This window comes from Candida orthopsilosis (genome assembly GCF_000315875.1).
Source record: "Candida orthopsilosis Co 90-125, chromosome 4 draft sequence".
NCBI classification, from domain to species: Eukaryota; Fungi; Ascomycota; class Pichiomycetes; order Serinales; family Debaryomycetaceae; genus Lodderomyces; species Lodderomyces orthopsilosis.
The window spans coordinates 297,505-316,754 of NC_018297.1; the positions used below are offsets into that span (position 1 = coordinate 297,505).

The 19,250-nt window shown below is 36.6% G+C and overlaps 10 protein-coding genes across 10 annotated transcripts; 6 read left to right on the forward strand and 4 right to left on the reverse strand. All coding sequences in view use genetic code 12, as the record gives it.

The window, feature by feature from the left end:
• Window positions 1-3: 3 nt before the first annotated feature.
• Window positions 4-2,028, reverse strand: CORT_0D01740 (Mad1 protein; the record flags this gene model as incomplete). The annotated part of the gene is made up of 1 exon (XM_003869110.1): window positions 4-2,028. One exon carries the CDS (start codon window positions 2,026-2,028, stop codon window positions 4-6), a length of 2,025 nt encoding a protein of 674 aa, XP_003869159.1.
• Window positions 2,029-2,229: 201 nt separating this feature from the next.
• On the forward strand, window positions 2,230-2,697 carry CORT_0D01750 (Mms2 protein; the record flags this gene model as incomplete). Its single annotated transcript, XM_003869111.1, has 2 exons — window positions 2,230-2,240; window positions 2,295-2,697. The coding sequence occupies 2 exons, from the start codon at window positions 2,230-2,232 to the stop codon at window positions 2,695-2,697; spliced, it is 414 nt and encodes a 137-aa protein (XP_003869160.1).
• Window positions 2,698-2,889: 192 nt separating this feature from the next.
• On the reverse strand, window positions 2,890-3,279 carry CORT_0D01760 (hypothetical protein; the record flags this gene model as incomplete). The annotated part of the gene is made up of 1 exon (XM_003869112.1): window positions 2,890-3,279. The coding sequence occupies one exon, from the start codon at window positions 3,277-3,279 to the stop codon at window positions 2,890-2,892; it is 390 nt and encodes a 129-aa protein (XP_003869161.1).
• A 204-nt stretch (window positions 3,280-3,483) lies between these two features.
• CORT_0D01770 (Gup1 O-acyltransferase) lies at window positions 3,484-5,157 on the reverse strand (the record flags this gene model as incomplete). Its single annotated transcript, XM_003869113.1, has 1 exon — window positions 3,484-5,157. The coding sequence occupies one exon, from the start codon at window positions 5,155-5,157 to the stop codon at window positions 3,484-3,486; it is 1,674 nt and encodes a 557-aa protein (XP_003869162.1).
• A 135-nt stretch (window positions 5,158-5,292) lies between these two features.
• CORT_0D01780 (hypothetical protein) lies at window positions 5,293-6,027 on the forward strand (the record flags this gene model as incomplete). Its single annotated transcript, XM_003869114.1, has 1 exon — window positions 5,293-6,027. One exon carries the CDS (start codon window positions 5,293-5,295, stop codon window positions 6,025-6,027), a length of 735 nt encoding a protein of 244 aa, XP_003869163.1.
• A 361-nt stretch (window positions 6,028-6,388) lies between these two features.
• Window positions 6,389-7,873, forward strand: CORT_0D01790 (hypothetical protein; the record flags this gene model as incomplete). Its single annotated transcript, XM_003869115.1, has 1 exon — window positions 6,389-7,873. One exon carries the CDS (start codon window positions 6,389-6,391, stop codon window positions 7,871-7,873), a length of 1,485 nt encoding a protein of 494 aa, XP_003869164.1.
• A 276-nt stretch (window positions 7,874-8,149) lies between these two features.
• On the forward strand, window positions 8,150-8,746 carry CORT_0D01800 (hypothetical protein; the record flags this gene model as incomplete). The annotated part of the gene is made up of 1 exon (XM_003869116.1): window positions 8,150-8,746. The coding sequence occupies one exon, from the start codon at window positions 8,150-8,152 to the stop codon at window positions 8,744-8,746; it is 597 nt and encodes a 198-aa protein (XP_003869165.1).
• Window positions 8,747-8,816: 70 nt separating this feature from the next.
• Window positions 8,817-9,272, forward strand: CORT_0D01810 (hypothetical protein; the record flags this gene model as incomplete). The annotated part of the gene is made up of 2 exons (XM_003869117.1): window positions 8,817-8,899; window positions 8,951-9,272. 2 exons carry the CDS (start codon window positions 8,817-8,819, stop codon window positions 9,270-9,272), a joined length of 405 nt encoding a protein of 134 aa, XP_003869166.1.
• Window positions 9,273-9,654: 382 nt separating this feature from the next.
• On the forward strand, window positions 9,655-14,394 carry CORT_0D01820 (Pep1 protein; the record flags this gene model as incomplete). The annotated part of the gene is made up of 1 exon (XM_003869118.1): window positions 9,655-14,394. One exon carries the CDS (start codon window positions 9,655-9,657, stop codon window positions 14,392-14,394), a length of 4,740 nt encoding a protein of 1,579 aa, XP_003869167.1.
• A 145-nt stretch (window positions 14,395-14,539) lies between these two features.
• CORT_0D01830 (Rax2 plasma membrane protein) lies at window positions 14,540-18,622 on the reverse strand (the record flags this gene model as incomplete). The annotated part of the gene is made up of 1 exon (XM_003869119.1): window positions 14,540-18,622. One exon carries the CDS (start codon window positions 18,620-18,622, stop codon window positions 14,540-14,542), a length of 4,083 nt encoding a protein of 1,360 aa, XP_003869168.1.
• Between the last annotated feature and the right edge of the window lie 628 nt (window positions 18,623-19,250).

Sequence of the window (19,250 nt, forward strand, 5' to 3'; positions counted from 1 at the left end):
ACTCTATGTAGACTTTGCAGCTTCATATAATTTAAGATTCAACGCACTCAACATACAAGGAAATTGATTCTTTGAAACCCACTCATTGGCCAACTCCTCACAAAGTGATTTGAACTCATAATCTCCAAACGCTTTCAAAGATTTGTTATCTATATCAAGTATTAAATACGAGTTTTTATCCTTTGGAATAAGTTTTGACGACAATTTTAATCTAGATGAAAGTTCATCTGGTCGAATGGTGCTAGGTAAAAACTCGATTGAGTAGCCAAAATATCTGGATATAGTGATGAGGATGTCTCTAGATTTTTGTGTGTAAACATCTCTTAATCGGCTTATTCTTTTAGTTAACACATCCACTTGTGATTGCAATGCTGCTTTATCATCCTCCTGTCTTGCGAATAAAGCTTTTGGGATAAGGTCAGTGCTGGGCCGATGATTCACATACCTATCTATTAAAGCTTCATTCTCTTTTCGTAGCGTATCAAGTGTTGCTCGTTTCACAAATTGGTCCTTTGATAGCAAACTGTTCTTTAATTCGAGAACCTTATACGATTCTTGCTTTTGTTTGATGAGTTCCAAAGAGCCTAATTTTTGTTTCAATTGGGAATTGGAAAGCTCCAATTTTTTGACAGTTGATAACAAATGCATATTTTCCTTCTCCAAGTCCGTAGCTGTTTGACGAAAGCTTTTGTCTTCGGAACGTTGCCTCTTTTCACCAATCTGTGGTGCTGTTGATACCAGCATCTTACTTTGCTCATCCAACTTACGTTTGTATTGATCTACTAAATTTTCCAAATTTGTGATATACTGCTGCATGGTGTTGTTTTGATGCTTTGATTCATCTCTGGAGTTCAAAATTTCTTCCAAGTCTTTCAACAGTTTTCTCAAATGTTCAATCTCTGCGGTGAACAACGTTTTCTCTCTTTCCAACTCTGATATTCGGTAAGAGGAGTCCTCGTTTTTTGCCTGACCTTTTTGTATCAATGGTAGATACTCTTGCTCTATCAGTCTCGAAACGTCTTCTAGTTCTTGCTTCAATTCATTCGATTCCATAGTCTTGGCATCGTATTTTTCTTTCAATGCCAAATTCTGTGCTTGTAGCTCTCTGAACTTGTCTATGAAATTCTGTACCTTCAATGATTTTGTCACTTCTGGCTCCTCTGGGTTATAATTATCATCATCAACAATAGTTCTCTCTAAGTTTTGAAAGTAATCATTGTATTTAGCCTCTATTTCAAGTTTCTCTACCTCCAACTTCTGGTACTTACACTTTAACTCCTCTAATTGGTCCTGGGTCTTTGACAAGCTCATATTTTTCTGCTTCAACAATTCAATTGATGTCAGTTTCTGTAAGAGTTGATCAATTTTTAGTTGAAGTTGGTTGTTTGTCTTTTGCAAGCTTGTATTCTTGTTCATAAGAATTTGATTATTTTTGAACAACGATTCATCATTTTTGAAAAGTTCGGTGTACTGTTCCAGTTTCGCAACAAGTTCCTCATTTGATTCCTGCAATGTTTGGATGGCCTGGTCTCGTACTTTCAATTCATTACTCAACTCATCATTAACCTTGATTTGAGTGTTCCAATCAGCCGTCACTTGTTTGTGCTTTCTAATCAACCTGTCGTTCTTATCAACTAAGCTACGGTAGTCGGACTCCAATTTGCTATTCCGAGATTTCAAATCCTTATACTTTTGATTCAACTCATTCAATCGAACCTGTGAAATGTCGCTTGAATTGTCGAACTTGGATCCCAATTGTTCATTCTCTTTGTATACAAAATCTATATTTAGCTTCAACTCCTCTATTTCTTTGTTCTTTTGCTTAATATTATCCTCATATTGTGATACAATCGATCGCCTCTCCTTTGCCCATAGTTCCTTCTCAGTTTTTAATGTTTGTATTTGAAATTCTAGCTTGGAGACGTGGATTTTGGAGTCAAGCTTTGAGGTATCAGTAGCATAGTCTTTAAGCACATCATTTTGAATTGATGGCGACTCAACAAATGGCGACGATGTTGGATTGGTCATTGATGAAGAAACCCCTCTTGTCTATAGTTCATCTCTGGTAAACATTTTTGATGTTCGTTGTTAGTGTCGTATAAAATACTCACGCGACACAAATATTTTGCGACTTGACTCTGTTAGACAAATCACACTCAAATTAACCACAATTGGATTTACACACATTGCAATTCATCAATAACATCAGCCATAGAGAACAAGTTAAACATGTCTAAAATGTAAGTATACTTAAAACTATAGCCTTTTGGACTCTATTACTAACATATTGATAGCCCTAGAAATTTCAAATTGTTGGAGGAATTAGAAAAAGGTGAAAAAGGTCTTGGTGCCGAGTCCATTTCTTATGGCTTAACGAATCAAGATGATATAACAATGACGTACTGGAATGGAACTATTATTGGCCCACCACATTCCAACCACGAGAATAGGATATACTCCTTGAAAATCGTATGTGATGAGAACTATCCTGACAAACCACCCAAAGTTCAATTCATCAGCAAGATTAATTTACCATGTGTGGACTCAAGTGGAAATGTCGTAGTATCTGAATTTGATACTTTGAAAAACTGGAAAAGATCATACACCATGGAGACTGTGTTGTTAGAGTTAAGAAAAAGCATGGCTTCACCAAATAACAAGAAATTACCACAACCAGAGGAGGGATCTACTTATTGAGCTTGTATTTTCCCAGTGTTGACAAATATCATAGCGCACAGTTTGAATCCTATATCTCCAATTAGTTTCAAGAATTAATAATTGGGTTGCAAGACTATATATTGTATATTTAAATCTAAAGTTTAGAGAAGTAATAACTGCAGGAATGTTTTGCAATGTAATTGACAACTAGTTTGCTCACGCTGTTTAGCATCAACCACTATATTCTGCTTCCTTTTCCATCAAGTCTCTAAATTCCTTTTCTGCAGCTAGGAAATCTTGAACATAGTCGTAGTATTTTGATCCTTCATCCAACAAATCCTGATTCGTCGACTCCTTTGTCACTTCGATATTTACCCACTTTTCACATCGAATCTTTTTGCCATTCTTTTGTTCGATAGTAGGTATTAGACATCTTTGGAAAAGTCTTTTAAAAGGTAAACATATGATTCGAGGCAGAGTTGCATCTGTACCTGCTTTGAATGTGCATTCATGTTGCGTTAGTGATTTGAGGTGACACTTGTATTTCGCCAAGTTTTCAAGTTGATCTTTGTACTGTAGCCGGATTTCCTCAGCTGAATAGACAGGGACCGGTGGTGCCATGTGATTACCTTTAGTGTGTGATTTCTGGAGTGTAATTTCTAAAGTGCTACCATATACATTTTCATGACCGATCACGTACTCATTTCACTTCTTTGGGTACGAATTCAGACTAGGGTGAAGTAAAGCAGAAGCTACGAGACTCCAAAGAGGTTCGCTCAACACATCATTGTCCATGTTTTTCAATAAATAAAGCTATGCAAACTACTAACATCTCACATCAATTCCTTCTCTTCTCTCGCCTTCTCTTAGTTCAAACATGACTTGAGAGCCAACAAATAATGTAAACGATGACACTATAAAAAATGATATGCCCAGCACTGATTTAAAAATTTCATGAATCAACTGCATTGTTCCGTCCTTTCCGAGACAGAACCCAACGAGATTTGCAATCATCATCATCCATATGTTCAACACGGCGCCCAATCCACATAAATATCTGTACCACCACTGTTGATAGTACTTCTTGAAAAACATACTAGCAGTAAGCTCGGGAATCAAAAACAAAACAATCAACCAACTCCACATGAGTAGTCTCAATTCAATGTCATGCCAAATTGCAATAAAACTAAATACCAACAAACTGTTCAAGAGACGGTAACTTCCACCCCCTCCCATGGGAACGTATATATATCTGATGACCCATCTGTTGAACGACCTATGCCATGCTCTCCAAAATGCAAGGGCAGAGAAATTGTTATCCATGCATCGAATCATGTTTTCAGGAGGGTCAATACCGTCCAATAAACTCCAGAGTCTAAATAATCTCCAAGGTATTAAAAGTTTTAACCAAATTATGTTGAGGTTGAAAAGTCCCAACATAGAAATTTGAAATGGGGTGTCACCATCCCACGCTTTCGTTTTTGATACTGCAACCACATACATAAAATGTAAAATGAATTCCATAACCAACAAACAAAAGACAAAACGAAGGAAGTAGATGAATATTCTTTTTTTGTCCTTCACCGAAGAAGCCTGTTGGTAATTCGATTGATATATGTAGTCATTGAAGGTTAAGATAGGTCCGGCTATGAATAGTGGAGTGTATAATATGTATGCAATGTAGTTGAACACATTATATTCTTCTAAAGGTAGGGGGGCGGATAATCGTTCACGATCATTGAGATCAACGAGTGACGCACCCTTAGCGTTAGGTTTACTCAAAGCATATTCCCTTTCGATATAGTCAAGATTATAAGATATCATTCGAAGTAAGGTGAAATTGTAAAAGACGTTCCAACGAGCAATAATACCTTTGAAACTCAGATCTAAAAGGGGGATACCATACTTGTGCATTCCGTACCAATCATTCAAAAACAAGGTTGATACTCCATATATCCAAGTTGTCCAAATAGCGACCTTTCTATTTCTGATATACTTTCCAATGGCGTAATTAATTGTCAAGTGAGTGGATATCTTGATCACATTGACTCCATGAGCACCAACTAAGAAAACGATTCCAAAAACTAAATCGAAATAGGTCCTTTTCCGAATAGACAATATCGGGGTTAAAACCTTTCTCAACGTTAGGTGTATAGCTCCTAGCAAGCTTAGGAGTAGTAAGTTGTCTCGAAAGAATCGATACTGTTGATCTGAATTATCAACTTTTCTACCTAGTATCCATCCTTTGCTCAACAACCGTTCATATCGCGGGTAGTTTGGATTGGTCTCATTAGAAGCATCCATTGCTGCTTTGAACATCAATGGTACAGCTATTATAAATACGACGTAGTAAAACTTGAACTCTAAAGTACCCCATTTTGAAGGTTTCGCTTCCTTTCTGATGGCTTGTTGTTTCTTATCATGGCTCTTTGACGGATCAAGTCTTGAATCTAGGGCACTCAAGGAGAAGAATTCTTTTATGATGTTTGCAACGGACATGTGAATTGAGTGCAGACGTTATTTAGATTTCTAACCAACGAGAGTAAATCTCTTGGTAATGTTTTCTCGGAGGGGGGACATCGAAAAATCATCCCAATAATAATTGGTACCGTGATTGTCTCACGAGGAAGGACAATGTCGAATCATCACGAAGATCACCAAGAGCCTACAAGAAGACCAAACCCAAAGGGGTGGGTACCTCCAAAGGCTCCTTACAACCCCTATGATCCCACAGATATTCGCCCACCAGAAGGGTACCCTTCAGAGTTTCAAATACCTGGGCAACAACCGCAAGGATTTTCATCGATTCCTAAACAACCCACACAATATCAAAAGGTAAATGAAACTATGGAGAGGCTAAACTATACTGCAAGACCAATGTCTGATTTGTACCCAAACCAATACAAAGTTCTACGTCGTGTTGATACTAACAAGAAGCTACACTTGGGGTCTAGATGGTTTGGAACATTAATAGGAGGATCGGTTATTTTTTACTTTACGTTCTTTTACAGATGGAACGAAGGAAGGGACAATGTGTTTAGTGATTTTTATCGAAGTCAGTTGTGGTTGAAGGAAAGGATTTTAGGTGGGTTAAGTGAACAGGAGTATGATGATTTGCATTTCCCAAAACTGGGATACACTGTGTTACACAGTGTAAAGGATGCTCAATATATTCCCGATGACTTGAGAAAAACACAAGAAGGCGAGTTTGTTCTTAATAGACCTAGTGAAAGGCACCTTCTTGAAGCGGAAAGGATACAGCAGGAAAAGGAAGAGCAAATGTTGCGAGAGTTGGATATGCATCGAAAATATGCAAAGGAGTTGGATAATGAAGCTAAAAAGTCAAAGAAGTGGTTTGGTATTTTTTAAAACAAAGGATTTTATAGAGGAAATATATATAAAGGATCCATAAGAAATCAAAATACAAGTCATTGCAAAGCTAATGAGTCGAATGGTTGTGATTCTTCCTCATAACTATCATCGTTGAGAAAGTCCTCTACATTACTAGAGTGGTAGCATCTGTCACATAATTTAGACGTGTCTGTTGGTTTTGCAATTTTTGTTTATCATTTTTGTCGTTTAGTATTCCCTCGTACCGCAAACAATTAGAGTCGACTAATTGCCTCAGACAGATTTAGAGATCTAATCACATTCGTTTGACAAAAGGTCGAAGCTTTAATTACCGAGACACTCGTTTGTTTAGCAACACCAACTTCACAAAATTTGTACAATGCGAGTACACAAAGAAATATCCACATTCTCAACAGTATATAATATCACCTTATTAGCTTTGAAAGTAGCAATACTATGTATTCAGATGCTACTAGGGTTCAACAAAAGTGAGGGACACAAAAGGGATCCCACCCACAATGAAAGAGCAAGTTTTAAGGACAAGGTACTTGATGCAAAAGATTTCAGCGAAATCGTAACAGCTTCTGGTTATAGAGCTAGAGAACATGTGGTTACTACGAGAGATGGATATTTACTTGTTGTACATAAATTAGAAAAGGAGAATCACCCTATATCAAACACTTACAACCCAAAGACTGTTGTATACATGCATCATGGATTGTTAACGAACTCTGAACTATGGGTTCTCGGGTCAAAAAAAGAGAAAACACTACCCTATTTGCTTGTTGATGCAGGTTATGAAGTATACCTAGGGAACAACAGGGGAAACAAGTATTCGAGAAAGCATTTGAAATTATCAGCGTCAGATCCCCAATTTTGGGATTTTTCTTTGGATGAATTTTCATACTTTGATATACCTGACACCATTGAGTATATTCAAAATTTGTACAGATACAAGGAGCGCGCCAGTGCTTTCGGGATTAGTGGAATGGGCTCCGAAAGGTTATTGATTTCTGATGAGACTGGCTCTTTAACCCCCAATTCGTTTCTGAACTCCTCTTCAACATTGGGGAACTATCAAACACCAGATACTATTGAGATTGTATATATTGGGTTTTCGCAGGGCTGTTCTCAATTGATAGCAAGTCTAAGTCTCTATCCAGAGCTCAACTCCAAAATCAAGATATTTATCGGTTTATCGCCGGCCATAATACCACTGAATTTGAATCACCCAATTTTCAAATTGATTGTCAACCAAACAGCAGCTGATAATTCATTCCTATACAGCTTATTTGGTCGTCGTGCTATAATGCCAAGTGTTTCATTCTGGTCCACGGCATTTGGTGCCAAGTTTTATGAAAGAATTGTTGATAGATCGCTTACTTTATTATTTGGCTGGACAGGGGTGAACATAAGCAAAGAGCAAAAACAGTTGGGATATCCTCATATGTTTTCAAACTCATCGGTAAAGTCCCTATTACACTGGTTTCAGATCATCAAAGCTGGCAGGTTTCAAATGTTTGATGAGACATGTTCGTGTGGACTAACCAAATTGAGTTCCTTGTCAAGTAAATCAAAAGAAATAGGAAATAGAGTGACTCCATTTCCAATAACTGACCACTTGAATGTTCCCATGCATTTGTTTTATGGAGACTCGGACATATTGGTCGATATTGAAAAGACAAAGTCTTTAATCGTTGACAATAACCCCCGGATGAGAGATAAATTAAGGGTTGAGTTGTGCAACAACTACGAGCATATGGATACCTTGTGGGGTGACCGTGTTTATGAGGATGTCTTTCAAAAGATTTTGATCGAGTTGGAAAATATGAATCAATTTGACAAGTTGAAATCTAGTATGTAAATACTATGTATTATTACAATAGAACAGATAGAGCTTCTTACAGTTAATGCTTATTGATAGATTTAGACGGATAAAACAGGAGGAGAAATCAATCCCAAAAAGATTTTCTTTTTAATCAAAGAATTGATAACAAATTTGTCAAAAACTCTTGTTTGTTTTTGCATCCACTTTGCATAAAACTTCAGCATTTCTTATATTTCTCTCCATAACAAAAACTAGCCACCTAGTTTCACCAATTTGTTAGTCCATTATTCCATAAGCTTTATCACAGAAAGTATGGGTAAACTCGTATATCAACTACACGACTTGATGAACTTGCGTCACGATTACTACTACGACATTCAATTGAAAGATTTACTTCCCCGCCAAAGGAAATTGAACAAGCGACAACAAAGCCCTCAAATGGTTACTTGGGATTACAAATCAGGCAAAATAATACCCGTTTCAGCTTTCATACTTCTACAACTGGATAACAAGAGTTCAAATATGCAAACAAGTCCAGATATGTATCCTCCTATCTGGTCACCACCAATATCATCCATACCCAGCACTTTGCCATCGACGTTTCAGTACCCAGATTATCCTTTCCAAGGGGTAATGGTTCCAGTGATTAACATCGACCAGGAGCTTTCGGTGCAATGTAAATCTTCACCATCGGAGAAGCACAATCCACATTATGCGTCGTCTGCGTGGTACAACAGTCCCATCAGTCCACCAGTTGCAACTTTGAGTAAAACAAACAAAGACAAGGGTATTGAATTAGCAAAATGTAGTGATGTGAGTTCAGGTGATGAGACTTCAAGTGATGACATCCTCATTCAAATACACTCCTCCAACCTGAAGAAAGGTGATTCGCCTGGTAGCAGAGTCTGAAGAGCCGCAAAAAAAAATATAATTTCCATTCAAAGTTTGGTGTTTGAACAGACTAATACAACATGATATAATGAGCCTACGGGATCAGAACAGAACAGAAAAGCTTCCTAAAGATAATGGTGATAAAGACTGGCTCTATTTAAACCTTGAGATGTATGTATAACCAGTAATGAAAAGTACACACGAGTACTAACTCTCCTCCAGTTTTCCGGATCCGATAATAAACCAGGACAAAGCCAAATTGACAAAATATGAACAGATTGACATTGATTTGATAACATGGAGGACTTTAATTATGATCAGTTTGAATAAAATGTATGGCTTGATTGGAGAGTCATCGCCATTTGAAATACCCGCTGAATTGTCATCGAAGTCAATTATCCTCAAGATTCAAACAGAAGACAAGGAAAAGTTTAATAACAGTTTATTGAGCTATACTTTCAACTTGAACAAGTATACTGAGTTGGATTTGAACTGCTACATAAAGATTAAGAAGAGTGCTCACTACGTTGCTTTAGTGATGTGAGGAACAATTCCGTTGGTTAGGTTAAAAAAGGATTGGTACATTACAGGGGATTTATGTAGATTCATCAATTGAATGACATACATCTGCCTGTATGTGGTAGTATTATGTTGGTTCTTGATATTCTCTAGTAAATGTTTGTAGTATTGGTGATAATCTAAACTTTCTATAAAAAGATCTGGCATTTCCCTCTTTTTGTGTTACAGTTACTTACAAATTACATTCAACGAGAAGTCAAAAAAATTGACAAGGCTTTAGCCAACTCCAATTTGGATTTATCAAAATTCAAAAAAAAGCATTTACTATCAAATTCAGATGGACTAGCTTTTGGACACACATCGGACCAGAATTATTTAACGAGCAAAAGAATAAAGCTAAAAAAGTCATGAAGTATACATCCATTCTTCTAATATTATATTCATGGTGCTCAATTATACATGCATTTACACCTGAGATATCAGTCACTGAATCCGACTCCATTTCCAGATTGATAAGGTATTTCGATGATTCATCAAACATTTTGATCTTGAGGGACAGAAAGGCATTAATCTCCTTTGATGATGGAAAGCTGTTTGATCCAGTAAAAGGCATTGAAGAGGCCGTAGTGAGCATTCATTTTGATCCCTTTGTTAAAAGCCGAGCATTTATCTTGACAATGACCAAACATCATTACATGACAAATGATAAAGGTGAGTCTTGGTCAAAATTCACATCTGACGTATACGAGTTCGATGGTAATGGAATGGCATCAGAACTGAAGTTAGAATTTAATGCTGCCGATCCAAACTTGATACTTATGTCGAATTACCAGTGTCCTGATGAGGAATACAATCATAAATGTGAGCATGTCTTTCACTACACAAGAGATGGTTTTAAAACAGCATCCAAGAAATTACCAATCAATGCTCACGTTTGTAGGTTCTCAAGAGCTACTAAGGAATCTGAAATTGCAAACACGGAAACTATTTATTGCTCCGAAAATGAACTTAACTCTTACAAACACATTGTCAAATCTCGTCTTTATAAGTCTGACGACTTTTTTAAAAATAGAAAGGAGTTTGATTTAACAGAGACTGGGAATGGAGCAATAATAGACATCAAGGTTGAAGAGAATTTCATGACCGTGGTTATGAGAAACGACAAGTTCAATGAAAAATCAAAAGTGGACATGTATGTGTCCAAAGATGGGAAAGATTTCCTCAAAGCCGATTTACAAGTTGATTTAAAATACGGTGTGATGTCATTTCATTCCTCGTCGCCGTCATCCCTATTTCTTCTGACTATGGCATATGGAAGAGGTCTTTCCCGCGCTTCAAAGTTGTTTAGATCGGACTCATTGGGGTTGCATTTCACCGAAGTTCTTGATAACATAGCCAGCGATGTTGTGTTGAAAGTGGAAAACATCGACGGAGCTTGGCTCGCTGATATTCAAGTTGAAAGTGAAGAAGACGAACCAAAGTCACTTTTGGATATAATTTTTGGTGGTGGTAAATCAAAAGATTTGATTACTAAATACTCCTACAATGACGGTGATGATTGGGTTCCTCTCAAACTGAATAGTGATGATTGCAAACTTGAAGATGGGTGTTCGGTACATTTGTGGTCATTTAGTGAACTTGGTGGTAAAGGAAAATTCATCACAGGACCTACACCAGGGATTTTAGTCGGCGTGGGAACAGAGGGAAAACATCTCAGCCATGATTTTAGTGAAATGAAGACATTTGTGTCTCGTGATGGTGGGTATTCTTGGGATTTGGCATTGGAAACAGCTTGTGTGTTTTCCTTTGGTGATCAAGGAAATGTCATTATAGCAATGCCTTATTCTGGAGTGAAGAAAACTGACCCGGTTAATTACTTCCATTACTCATTAAACCAAGGTAAGGATTGGGAAACAGTGGAGATCAAAGATGCAGTTTACATTTTGGATTTCGTTACCACTGTCGATGGCTCGTCACGTAAGTTTTTAATTCATGGTATCAAGCCAAACTTTCATAACGGAGAAGATAGAGAGTTATTGTACCATGTTGACTTTTCCAAGGCATACAATGGCAGAACATGTAAAGATTCTGATTTTGAGGAAGTTTATGCCAGACAGATCCCTGATAATGTACGTCTTTGCGTTTATGGTCACAAGGAAAAATTTAGGAGAAGAAAACAAGATGCCGAGTGTTTTGTCAATAAATTATTTGAGGATGTTCGGGTTTATGAAGAGCCATGTCAATGTATTGAGCAGGATTTTGAATGTGCATTAGGATTCAAGCCAAGTGGAAAAGGTGGCAACAAATGCGTTCCTGACCCAAGGATGATTTCAAAATTATGTGAATCGCAATCAAAAGATATTCTTGAGATTTATGATAAGTCAAAAATCAATGGAAATTTATGTGAATTGAGAAACAAAAAATTGGAGGACTTTGCAAGTAAGGAAAAACTCAAATGTGCCGACTACTCTAAACCCAAAGATGGTCCAAGTGGTGACACTCAGGAGATAAAGGTTACATCAAGTGATTTTGAAGGAAAGTTGTCACAGTATGCCTATCTTGGTAACACCGAGAATAATATTGCTGATAATGTTGTTATGAAAACCAACGAGGAAAGTGTTTGGGTTTCGAACAATGGTGGTGTTAGTTTTGTAAAAGCACCAATCCATGATAAAATTCTTGGTTTCTACACGGGATCGATTCCAGGTCAAATTGCTCTTGTTTCAGATTCAGATGTTCTTTATTACTCCCAGGATGGGGGTGAAACATTTCTTAAATTCGGGACGCCAAACAAGTTTGTACCTGTTGTAAAAAAAACAGTGGCATTCCATAAAACTGATGCATCTAAGTACTTGTGGCTTGGTGGAAATTGCGATAGCGGCGATAGCAATTGTAAAGCATCAGCATATATGACTTCCAACTATGGCGAATCATTTAAAAACATTTTGGATCAAGTTGTTTCTTGTGACTATGTTGGCCCTTTCTTTAAGAAACCAGTTGAGAACTTGATCTTTTGTACTAAAATGGAAAGTGATGGCAAGAAAAGTTTGTACTCCATTGATGGGCTGAAGAGTGCCCAGAAGATCTATGACGACGTTGTTGGTTATGCTGTTTCAGACAAATATGTTGTGGCTGCCGTTGTAAAAGATGGATCACTTGAGGCTAAAGTCACTGTTGATGGTAAAATCTTTGCTGATGCTGATTTTCCAAAAGATCTCAAAGTTGAACCCCATCAAGCTTATACTGTTTTGGATTCAAGTTCAGGATCAATCTTTATGCATGTTACCACTAGTTCACAAAATGGATTTGAATATGGTTCATTGTTGAAATCAAACTCCAATGGTACTTACTTTGTCTTAGCATTGGATAACGTGAATCGAAATGAAGATGGATTTGTTGATTTTGATCGAATTGATGGATTGGAAGGTACTATATTGGCAAACATTGTTTCGAATTATAAAGACGGAAAGGGACCTAAGAAATTACAAACTCTCATTTCGAGAAATGACGGTAGTGAATGGGATTACTTGGTTCCACCAACAGTTGATTCAAACGGTGAAAAGTATGGATGTATTGGATCTTCACTTGAGAATTGTGCTTTACATTTACATGGATTCACCGAGCGTGCTGATTATAGAGACACTTATTCTTCTGGTTCAGCAATCGGGTTCTTGATTGGGGTCGGCAATGTTGGAGAGTACTTGAGTGATATTGCTTCTGCCTCAACTTTCTTGAGTACTGATGGCGGTGTAACTTGGAGAGAAGTGAAGAAGGGTGTTTATCAATGGGAATACGGTGATCAAGGTACCATTTTGGTATTAGTTGATGGAGTTGGTGAAACAGATAAATTCTTTTACTCATTAGATGAAGGCAAAAACTGGAACGAGTACAAATTTGCCGATAAGCCAGTCAAAATACTTGACCTCGCAACCGTCCCTACTGACACATCAAGAAAATTTATCATATTCGCTGATCATCCAAAAGATACAAGAGATACATTATCTTATTCCATTGATTTCACAAACATATACAAACGTCAATGTCAATTAGATCTCGATCATCCAGATTCTGACGATTATGAATATTGGTCACCATCACATCCAAACACTGCCGACAAGTGTCTTTTCGGACACGAATCGAAATATTTGCGTCGTGCAATAGGACACCATGATTGTTTTATTGGTGGTGCTCCCTTAACTGAAGGTTATAAAGTAACCAAAAATTGTTCATGTACGAGACGTGATTATGAATGTGATTACAACTATTACAGAGATACTAAAGATAACACATGTAAATTGGTTGCTGGTTTGTCTTCAAATGATCGCAAGAAGGATATGTGTAGTAAACCTGGTGCATTCCAATATTTCGATAGCACGGGGTATAGGAAAATCCCACTTTCTACATGTGAAGGGGGTAAACAATATGACACATATAGTCCACACGCATGTCCAGGGAAAGAAAAAGAATTTAATGAATTTTATGGGCGTGAGGTCAAAGGCAGCAAATTATTTTTCGTCATTTTGATCCCGTTAATCGTATTCATTGGAGCCACTTGGTTTGTTTATGATCGTGGAGTTAGACGTAATGGTGGGTTTGAAAGATTAGGACAAATTCGATTAAATGATCAAGATTTCGACGATGGGTTTAACCCAATTGAAAATAATCAAGTTGATGCCGTTGTCAATAAAATTGTGAAAGGTGGGGTCTATACTGCTGCTGTCATTTTTGCCACTTTTAAAACAGTGCAAAAAGTTGATCGAATGGTTTTGGAAAAAATTGGAAATGTTGTATTTAGACGTAACCCGGGTGCTAGAAATTATGTTTCTATTCCTGATGAAGATGATGATTTGTTTGGTGATTTTGATGATAATGTCGATGAAGAATTGGCGCAGGGGGCAAGATTAAGTCAGGAGCAATATGATCGTGATGTTTTTACTGATGATTTTGTATATGATGATGATTTGGAGGATCTTGGGTCGAATGTTGATATTGGTGCCAATGGTAGTAGAAGCGAGGAAGGTGGTGATGATGATCATGATAAGAAGTCAAAGGCTTCGGATAATGAGAGGCTTTTTGATATTGAAGATGAAGATGATATTGATGATAGAGTATCGTCGAAAGGTGATGATGAATCTGGTTCGAAGTAAGTAGAGATGTCACCTGTACAATTGTAATAAAATATATATTCAAACTGTTACAATTCCACTAAATTCATAGTCATAAAACGCCGCATATATTTCAAATAAAGTAATATACAAAATTAAAAGAATATAACCAAAAGCAACTGAATCCCTACTTTTCCCGTTGTAAATCAATCTCGTGTAATAAATCCTCCGGATTTACACTATCAATCATATCCTGCTCATGAATTCTTCGTACATATCCCTTTCGGTTCTTCAACAATGCAAGATATGGAATCAAATACAATAATCCAAACAACGAAGTAGAGCCCAAAGCACAAGCTAATGAAATACCAACAACTTTCCCCCTAGATAAATAATTATGCAAATTTTTCAAATCGTCAGATGATTGAAGACGATAGTAATCGTCTATAAGTATGGTTTTAACGTCTCCAATGGTTGAGTATGAATGGGGTGATGTCGTGTACACATATGGGATCCATGATGTACCATTGTATAACGCCATATTGATGGGACCGTAATCCTTGAGTGAATAAGTTCCAGCAACAAGTAAGATTTTACTCTTGTCAAATAAGTCTCCGTTATATGATGATGATTTGGATAAAGTCAACAATTTCAAGTCATGAAAAACAGCGTGATTGGAGTCAGTATAATCAATTTCATTATCTATATTTGACCACTTCGATCCATCGAATCCGTAAATGAAATCATCTCCCATAGCAATCATTCTACCACTCAGATCACTATTTGACCGATCATTAAGGATAAATCGATTAACAGTTTTGTTCAATGAATTCAATGATGATTCAGTATCAAATGATCCACCTTTGAAATTGTATGTGAGAAAAACAACATTGTTATTGTTTAGGGTCAAATTTCTCCCCGAAATGAGTACTCTACTCGACGTGTAGAACTTCATGTCAGTAACAACGCCATCAATCGTGGCAGTCAGGTCTGTATTGTCGTTTTGCGGATCAAGCCATCTCGTATTGGCAATATCATAAACACATAATGACTGACAGCTCAATGATCCAGCAGTATCGAAATCTCCACCAACAAGTAACTTCTTACCATCATCATACAACACTATTGAGTTGACACTGATGGGGTTCCCATTACTGTTTGAAAGTGCTGCCGGCTGGAATGATGCAAAAGTATCATTTTTCAAATCATAAATAACAAGACCAGTGACATCTTGATCATTAATCGATACAGATGAATTCATACCAACAAACAAATACTCACCATTGCTATCAGCATACAAGGACTGAATCATGGTATCATCTTCCCATAATATGTCACCTTGTAATGGTTGAATACTATTTGATGGATTCTTATTATTGATGATCCCCACATTTTCCACATCGCTAGAGTTAAATTTCCCACCAATGACACTGATTGAATCATTCACGTAAAATGAACTTGAAATATAACTGTTATCACTGGACGATATATCAATCCCAAATTTGGAGAAATTGGCACTTTTGATATATGCTTGATCATTAGAGTAGAAATCCATGACACTAAATCCGGAGCCTCCAAGAACTTGCAACAGTGACGTGAGAGATACTGCTTGAGTAAGGTTGAATTGACGACTTGACCATTCGAAATTGGTGTTATCCCATGTTTTGAATATTGAACCTTGTGCTGAGAATACATAGTATTCGACTCCATCGAGAGTAAAATCAGCAAATTGATCAAATTCAGCATTCTCGTAGTCATTTCCAAACCCATACCACTGGTCGTCCGTCGATAATATGGCGAAGTTATTAGCCAGTGAAACCGAATCATTCTTGTTGGAAAGATCTTTGATTGTAGCATCAGATATACTGAATTGTCCAAGTACTAGCAAACCGTTGTCGAGAGTAAATGTCTTTGATATAGAATTATTGAATGTCGCACCTTTGAAATTATGCGTATCTCTTTTTCTCAATGTCGTTGGCAAATCAATGTTTGATTCATTTGATGTGGTGTTGTAAGATGACACATTCAAAGTGATCAAGTTATTATTCGACAAGGTTAAATTATTACTGTTTGATTCAAATTGACCAAGGATGAACAATGATTCATCATGGAAATTAATTTCATCAAGAACAGAACTATTTGAAAGTCGACTACTCAACAAGTTGATAGATGAATTACCAATGTAGGTGTTGTTGGGACTCAAGTATGTCTTGTTGTTTATCTTGTAATGAACCAAGTTTTCGTCAAAGTTTGAGAAATTAGCCAATGAATATTCAAATAATCCATTCAATTCAATTCGAGTCAAATTTGACCTCAATGAGCTTCTTGTGTGATTAGTATTATTACGATCATAATACAGATCCAATGAAACAATGTTTGCTACTACTTTGTCAATAACCATGAATGGACTTTCAGCACCTGAGGTAATTGCCTCATGGAACAGAACTTCAATCCTATTTGAGCTCCCATCAGAACTGTTCAAATGACCCAGGTATAAATAGTCAAATTTTACATTCTCGTTATTTTGGTAAATCAAATTCGAGGACAATATGTCGTCATCATCACCAATTACGGTAACATTAACAATGACTCTCTGTGAACATGAATTATCAGCAGCACAACCTGGAGTGGTCATTATAATGGAATAATCTCCTGAGTATGATATATTTGGATACAATGCTATCTTTGCTGATGTGTCATAACTCACCATATAATCAGTGTTTGTAACAACAGATGAAATACTCTTGACAGATTGGAAATCACCAGAGATAATCTCGGCGTAGTTATTATTATCTTGTCCAAAATCATTACCACAATTGGGCTCATTCAATGTATTGTTTCCAAACACTTGAATCGAATTTTGGTATAGTTCAAACCCTGAAAATGCACCTTGTTCGCCATACCAGTCTATAATAGTCAATCCAATTGAATCAAAACTAACAGAATCAATAAAGGCAAACTCTTGAAAATTTGATCCATATCCAAGATTCTTGGTTTTAGTACTGGGGTCATAGTATCTGAAATACGTTCCATCCTCTTCATCAACAAAGACATCGTCTCGATTTAGCTCAGTAGCATTATCAATATTGTTTTCAACATAATCATTCAACTGGTCAAATGCAACCAATGGACACCAAGCGTCACAAGTACTCAACTCATTTGTTTCAGGATCAATATAAGTAAGATTCATAATACCATTGTTTGGAAAAGAATATATTCTAAACAACTTGATTCCATTGTTGCTTTCTGGTATATATATTCTTGCTTTAGTAGGTGTAATCCCCTTCATTTCATCGGGAAGTTCAACTTTCCATTCTGCTCCTGAACTTGGTTGTGCCTGCCATACATTATCTTCTGATGGACAAATGACAAGTGAGTTTTCACTATCGTCTTGAGCATTGACAGCGGTAAACAGACCATGTCTTAGTGATATCTGCTGTTCAGCATTGACAATTGTTGAGTTTGTTTCATTATGATGACGCGTTGAGTTTGTTGTCATGTTGTGCAATAGTAGATCCGATAAACCCAAAGTGTTGAATGAACCACCAAACAAAATCGATCCTAATGCCTTGTCATCTTTGTCTGCTAGCTTGGAAATGGAATTTATGACTGCATTGTCACCAAATCCTTGAAACAAAGTAGAAGAAAGCTTTTTTGATGTTATATTATAAATTGCTGCTCCAGCAGTGCTGTTGTAGGTGAAATTACCGCCTAGGTACACAAGATCATTATCAATGAATATGGTATTGACATGTCCATCGACCTTGTCATCGTCGGTTATTATATCGGTTGTTGAATTTGAAGTGATGTTGTATATCAAAGGGCTTTTCACTTGTTTACCATTAAATGTAGTGAAATCACCATTGAGTATAACAGTATCATCTGATAGCCTATATAGTTGATTGATTGAACCATTAAGGTCAGCATATTTTGAGTTGAAATTACTTTTTGAATCTTGAACATAAAGACTGTTCGAAGTAGATGTTGTGGATGATGATGAATTGTCTCGTTTTTTAAGTGAATTGTCTGGTGGGTCCTCAATTGATGGTAAACTGACTTCATCAGATATCCCCTTGTAGCTATAGAAGCTAACAGCTGAAAACGATCCAAAGAAACCTATTCGATCTCCAATAGAACTATAATCAAGCTGCGGCTGACTAACATTTTGAAAAAGTGAGCTTGTTTCTCCTAACACTGCCAGACAATTTAGTAGTAGTAATAGTAGTAGTAGTAGTAACGTCTGTAGAAGTGTATTGCTATATCCAAACATGTCATAAATATGTATGTGTGTAGTATTAGTTAGTGGTTTGTTGGATCCGGTGATTTGATATCAGATCAATGTTGAAGTAGACGAAGAAAAAAACAAAAAAAAAATTGGTCTCTTCTGATTTTTGACGTGGTTATAAAATGTAAACGAAGTGAAAAACAAGGGAATACGTGGTAAATAAGTAAACGATTGGATAGTAAGCTTTCTAGCGATGATGATTGAAGCTACTAAAATGGGTAAAGGTCTTCTTTTTGGCCTATGGTTGGTTAAAGAAAAAGTGTGTTGTTGTAAAAATGTCACTTCAATTTTTTTCTTCCTTCCCATTTGAAACAATTTCTCCTTTTTGTTTTCTTCTGTTGTGTCTGGTTTAGTGTTGTAATTTGTTAATGTGTATGTATGTACGCATTATGTGTGCATGTATTTATTTTGTTTACGTGTGTTTTGTGTCTGTCTGAAACTTTGGTTTTAATGTCTGTTGTTAAGTGCCGTGTTTACATTTTCTGTTCATACGAAACAAATAGAGTACAGAAACATGATAGATTTTTGGTGTCGTGTATTAAATTTGACCATTGAATATTTTAATGTCATAAATTGTACATTCACGACAATCAGTTAAACAACAGTACAAAAA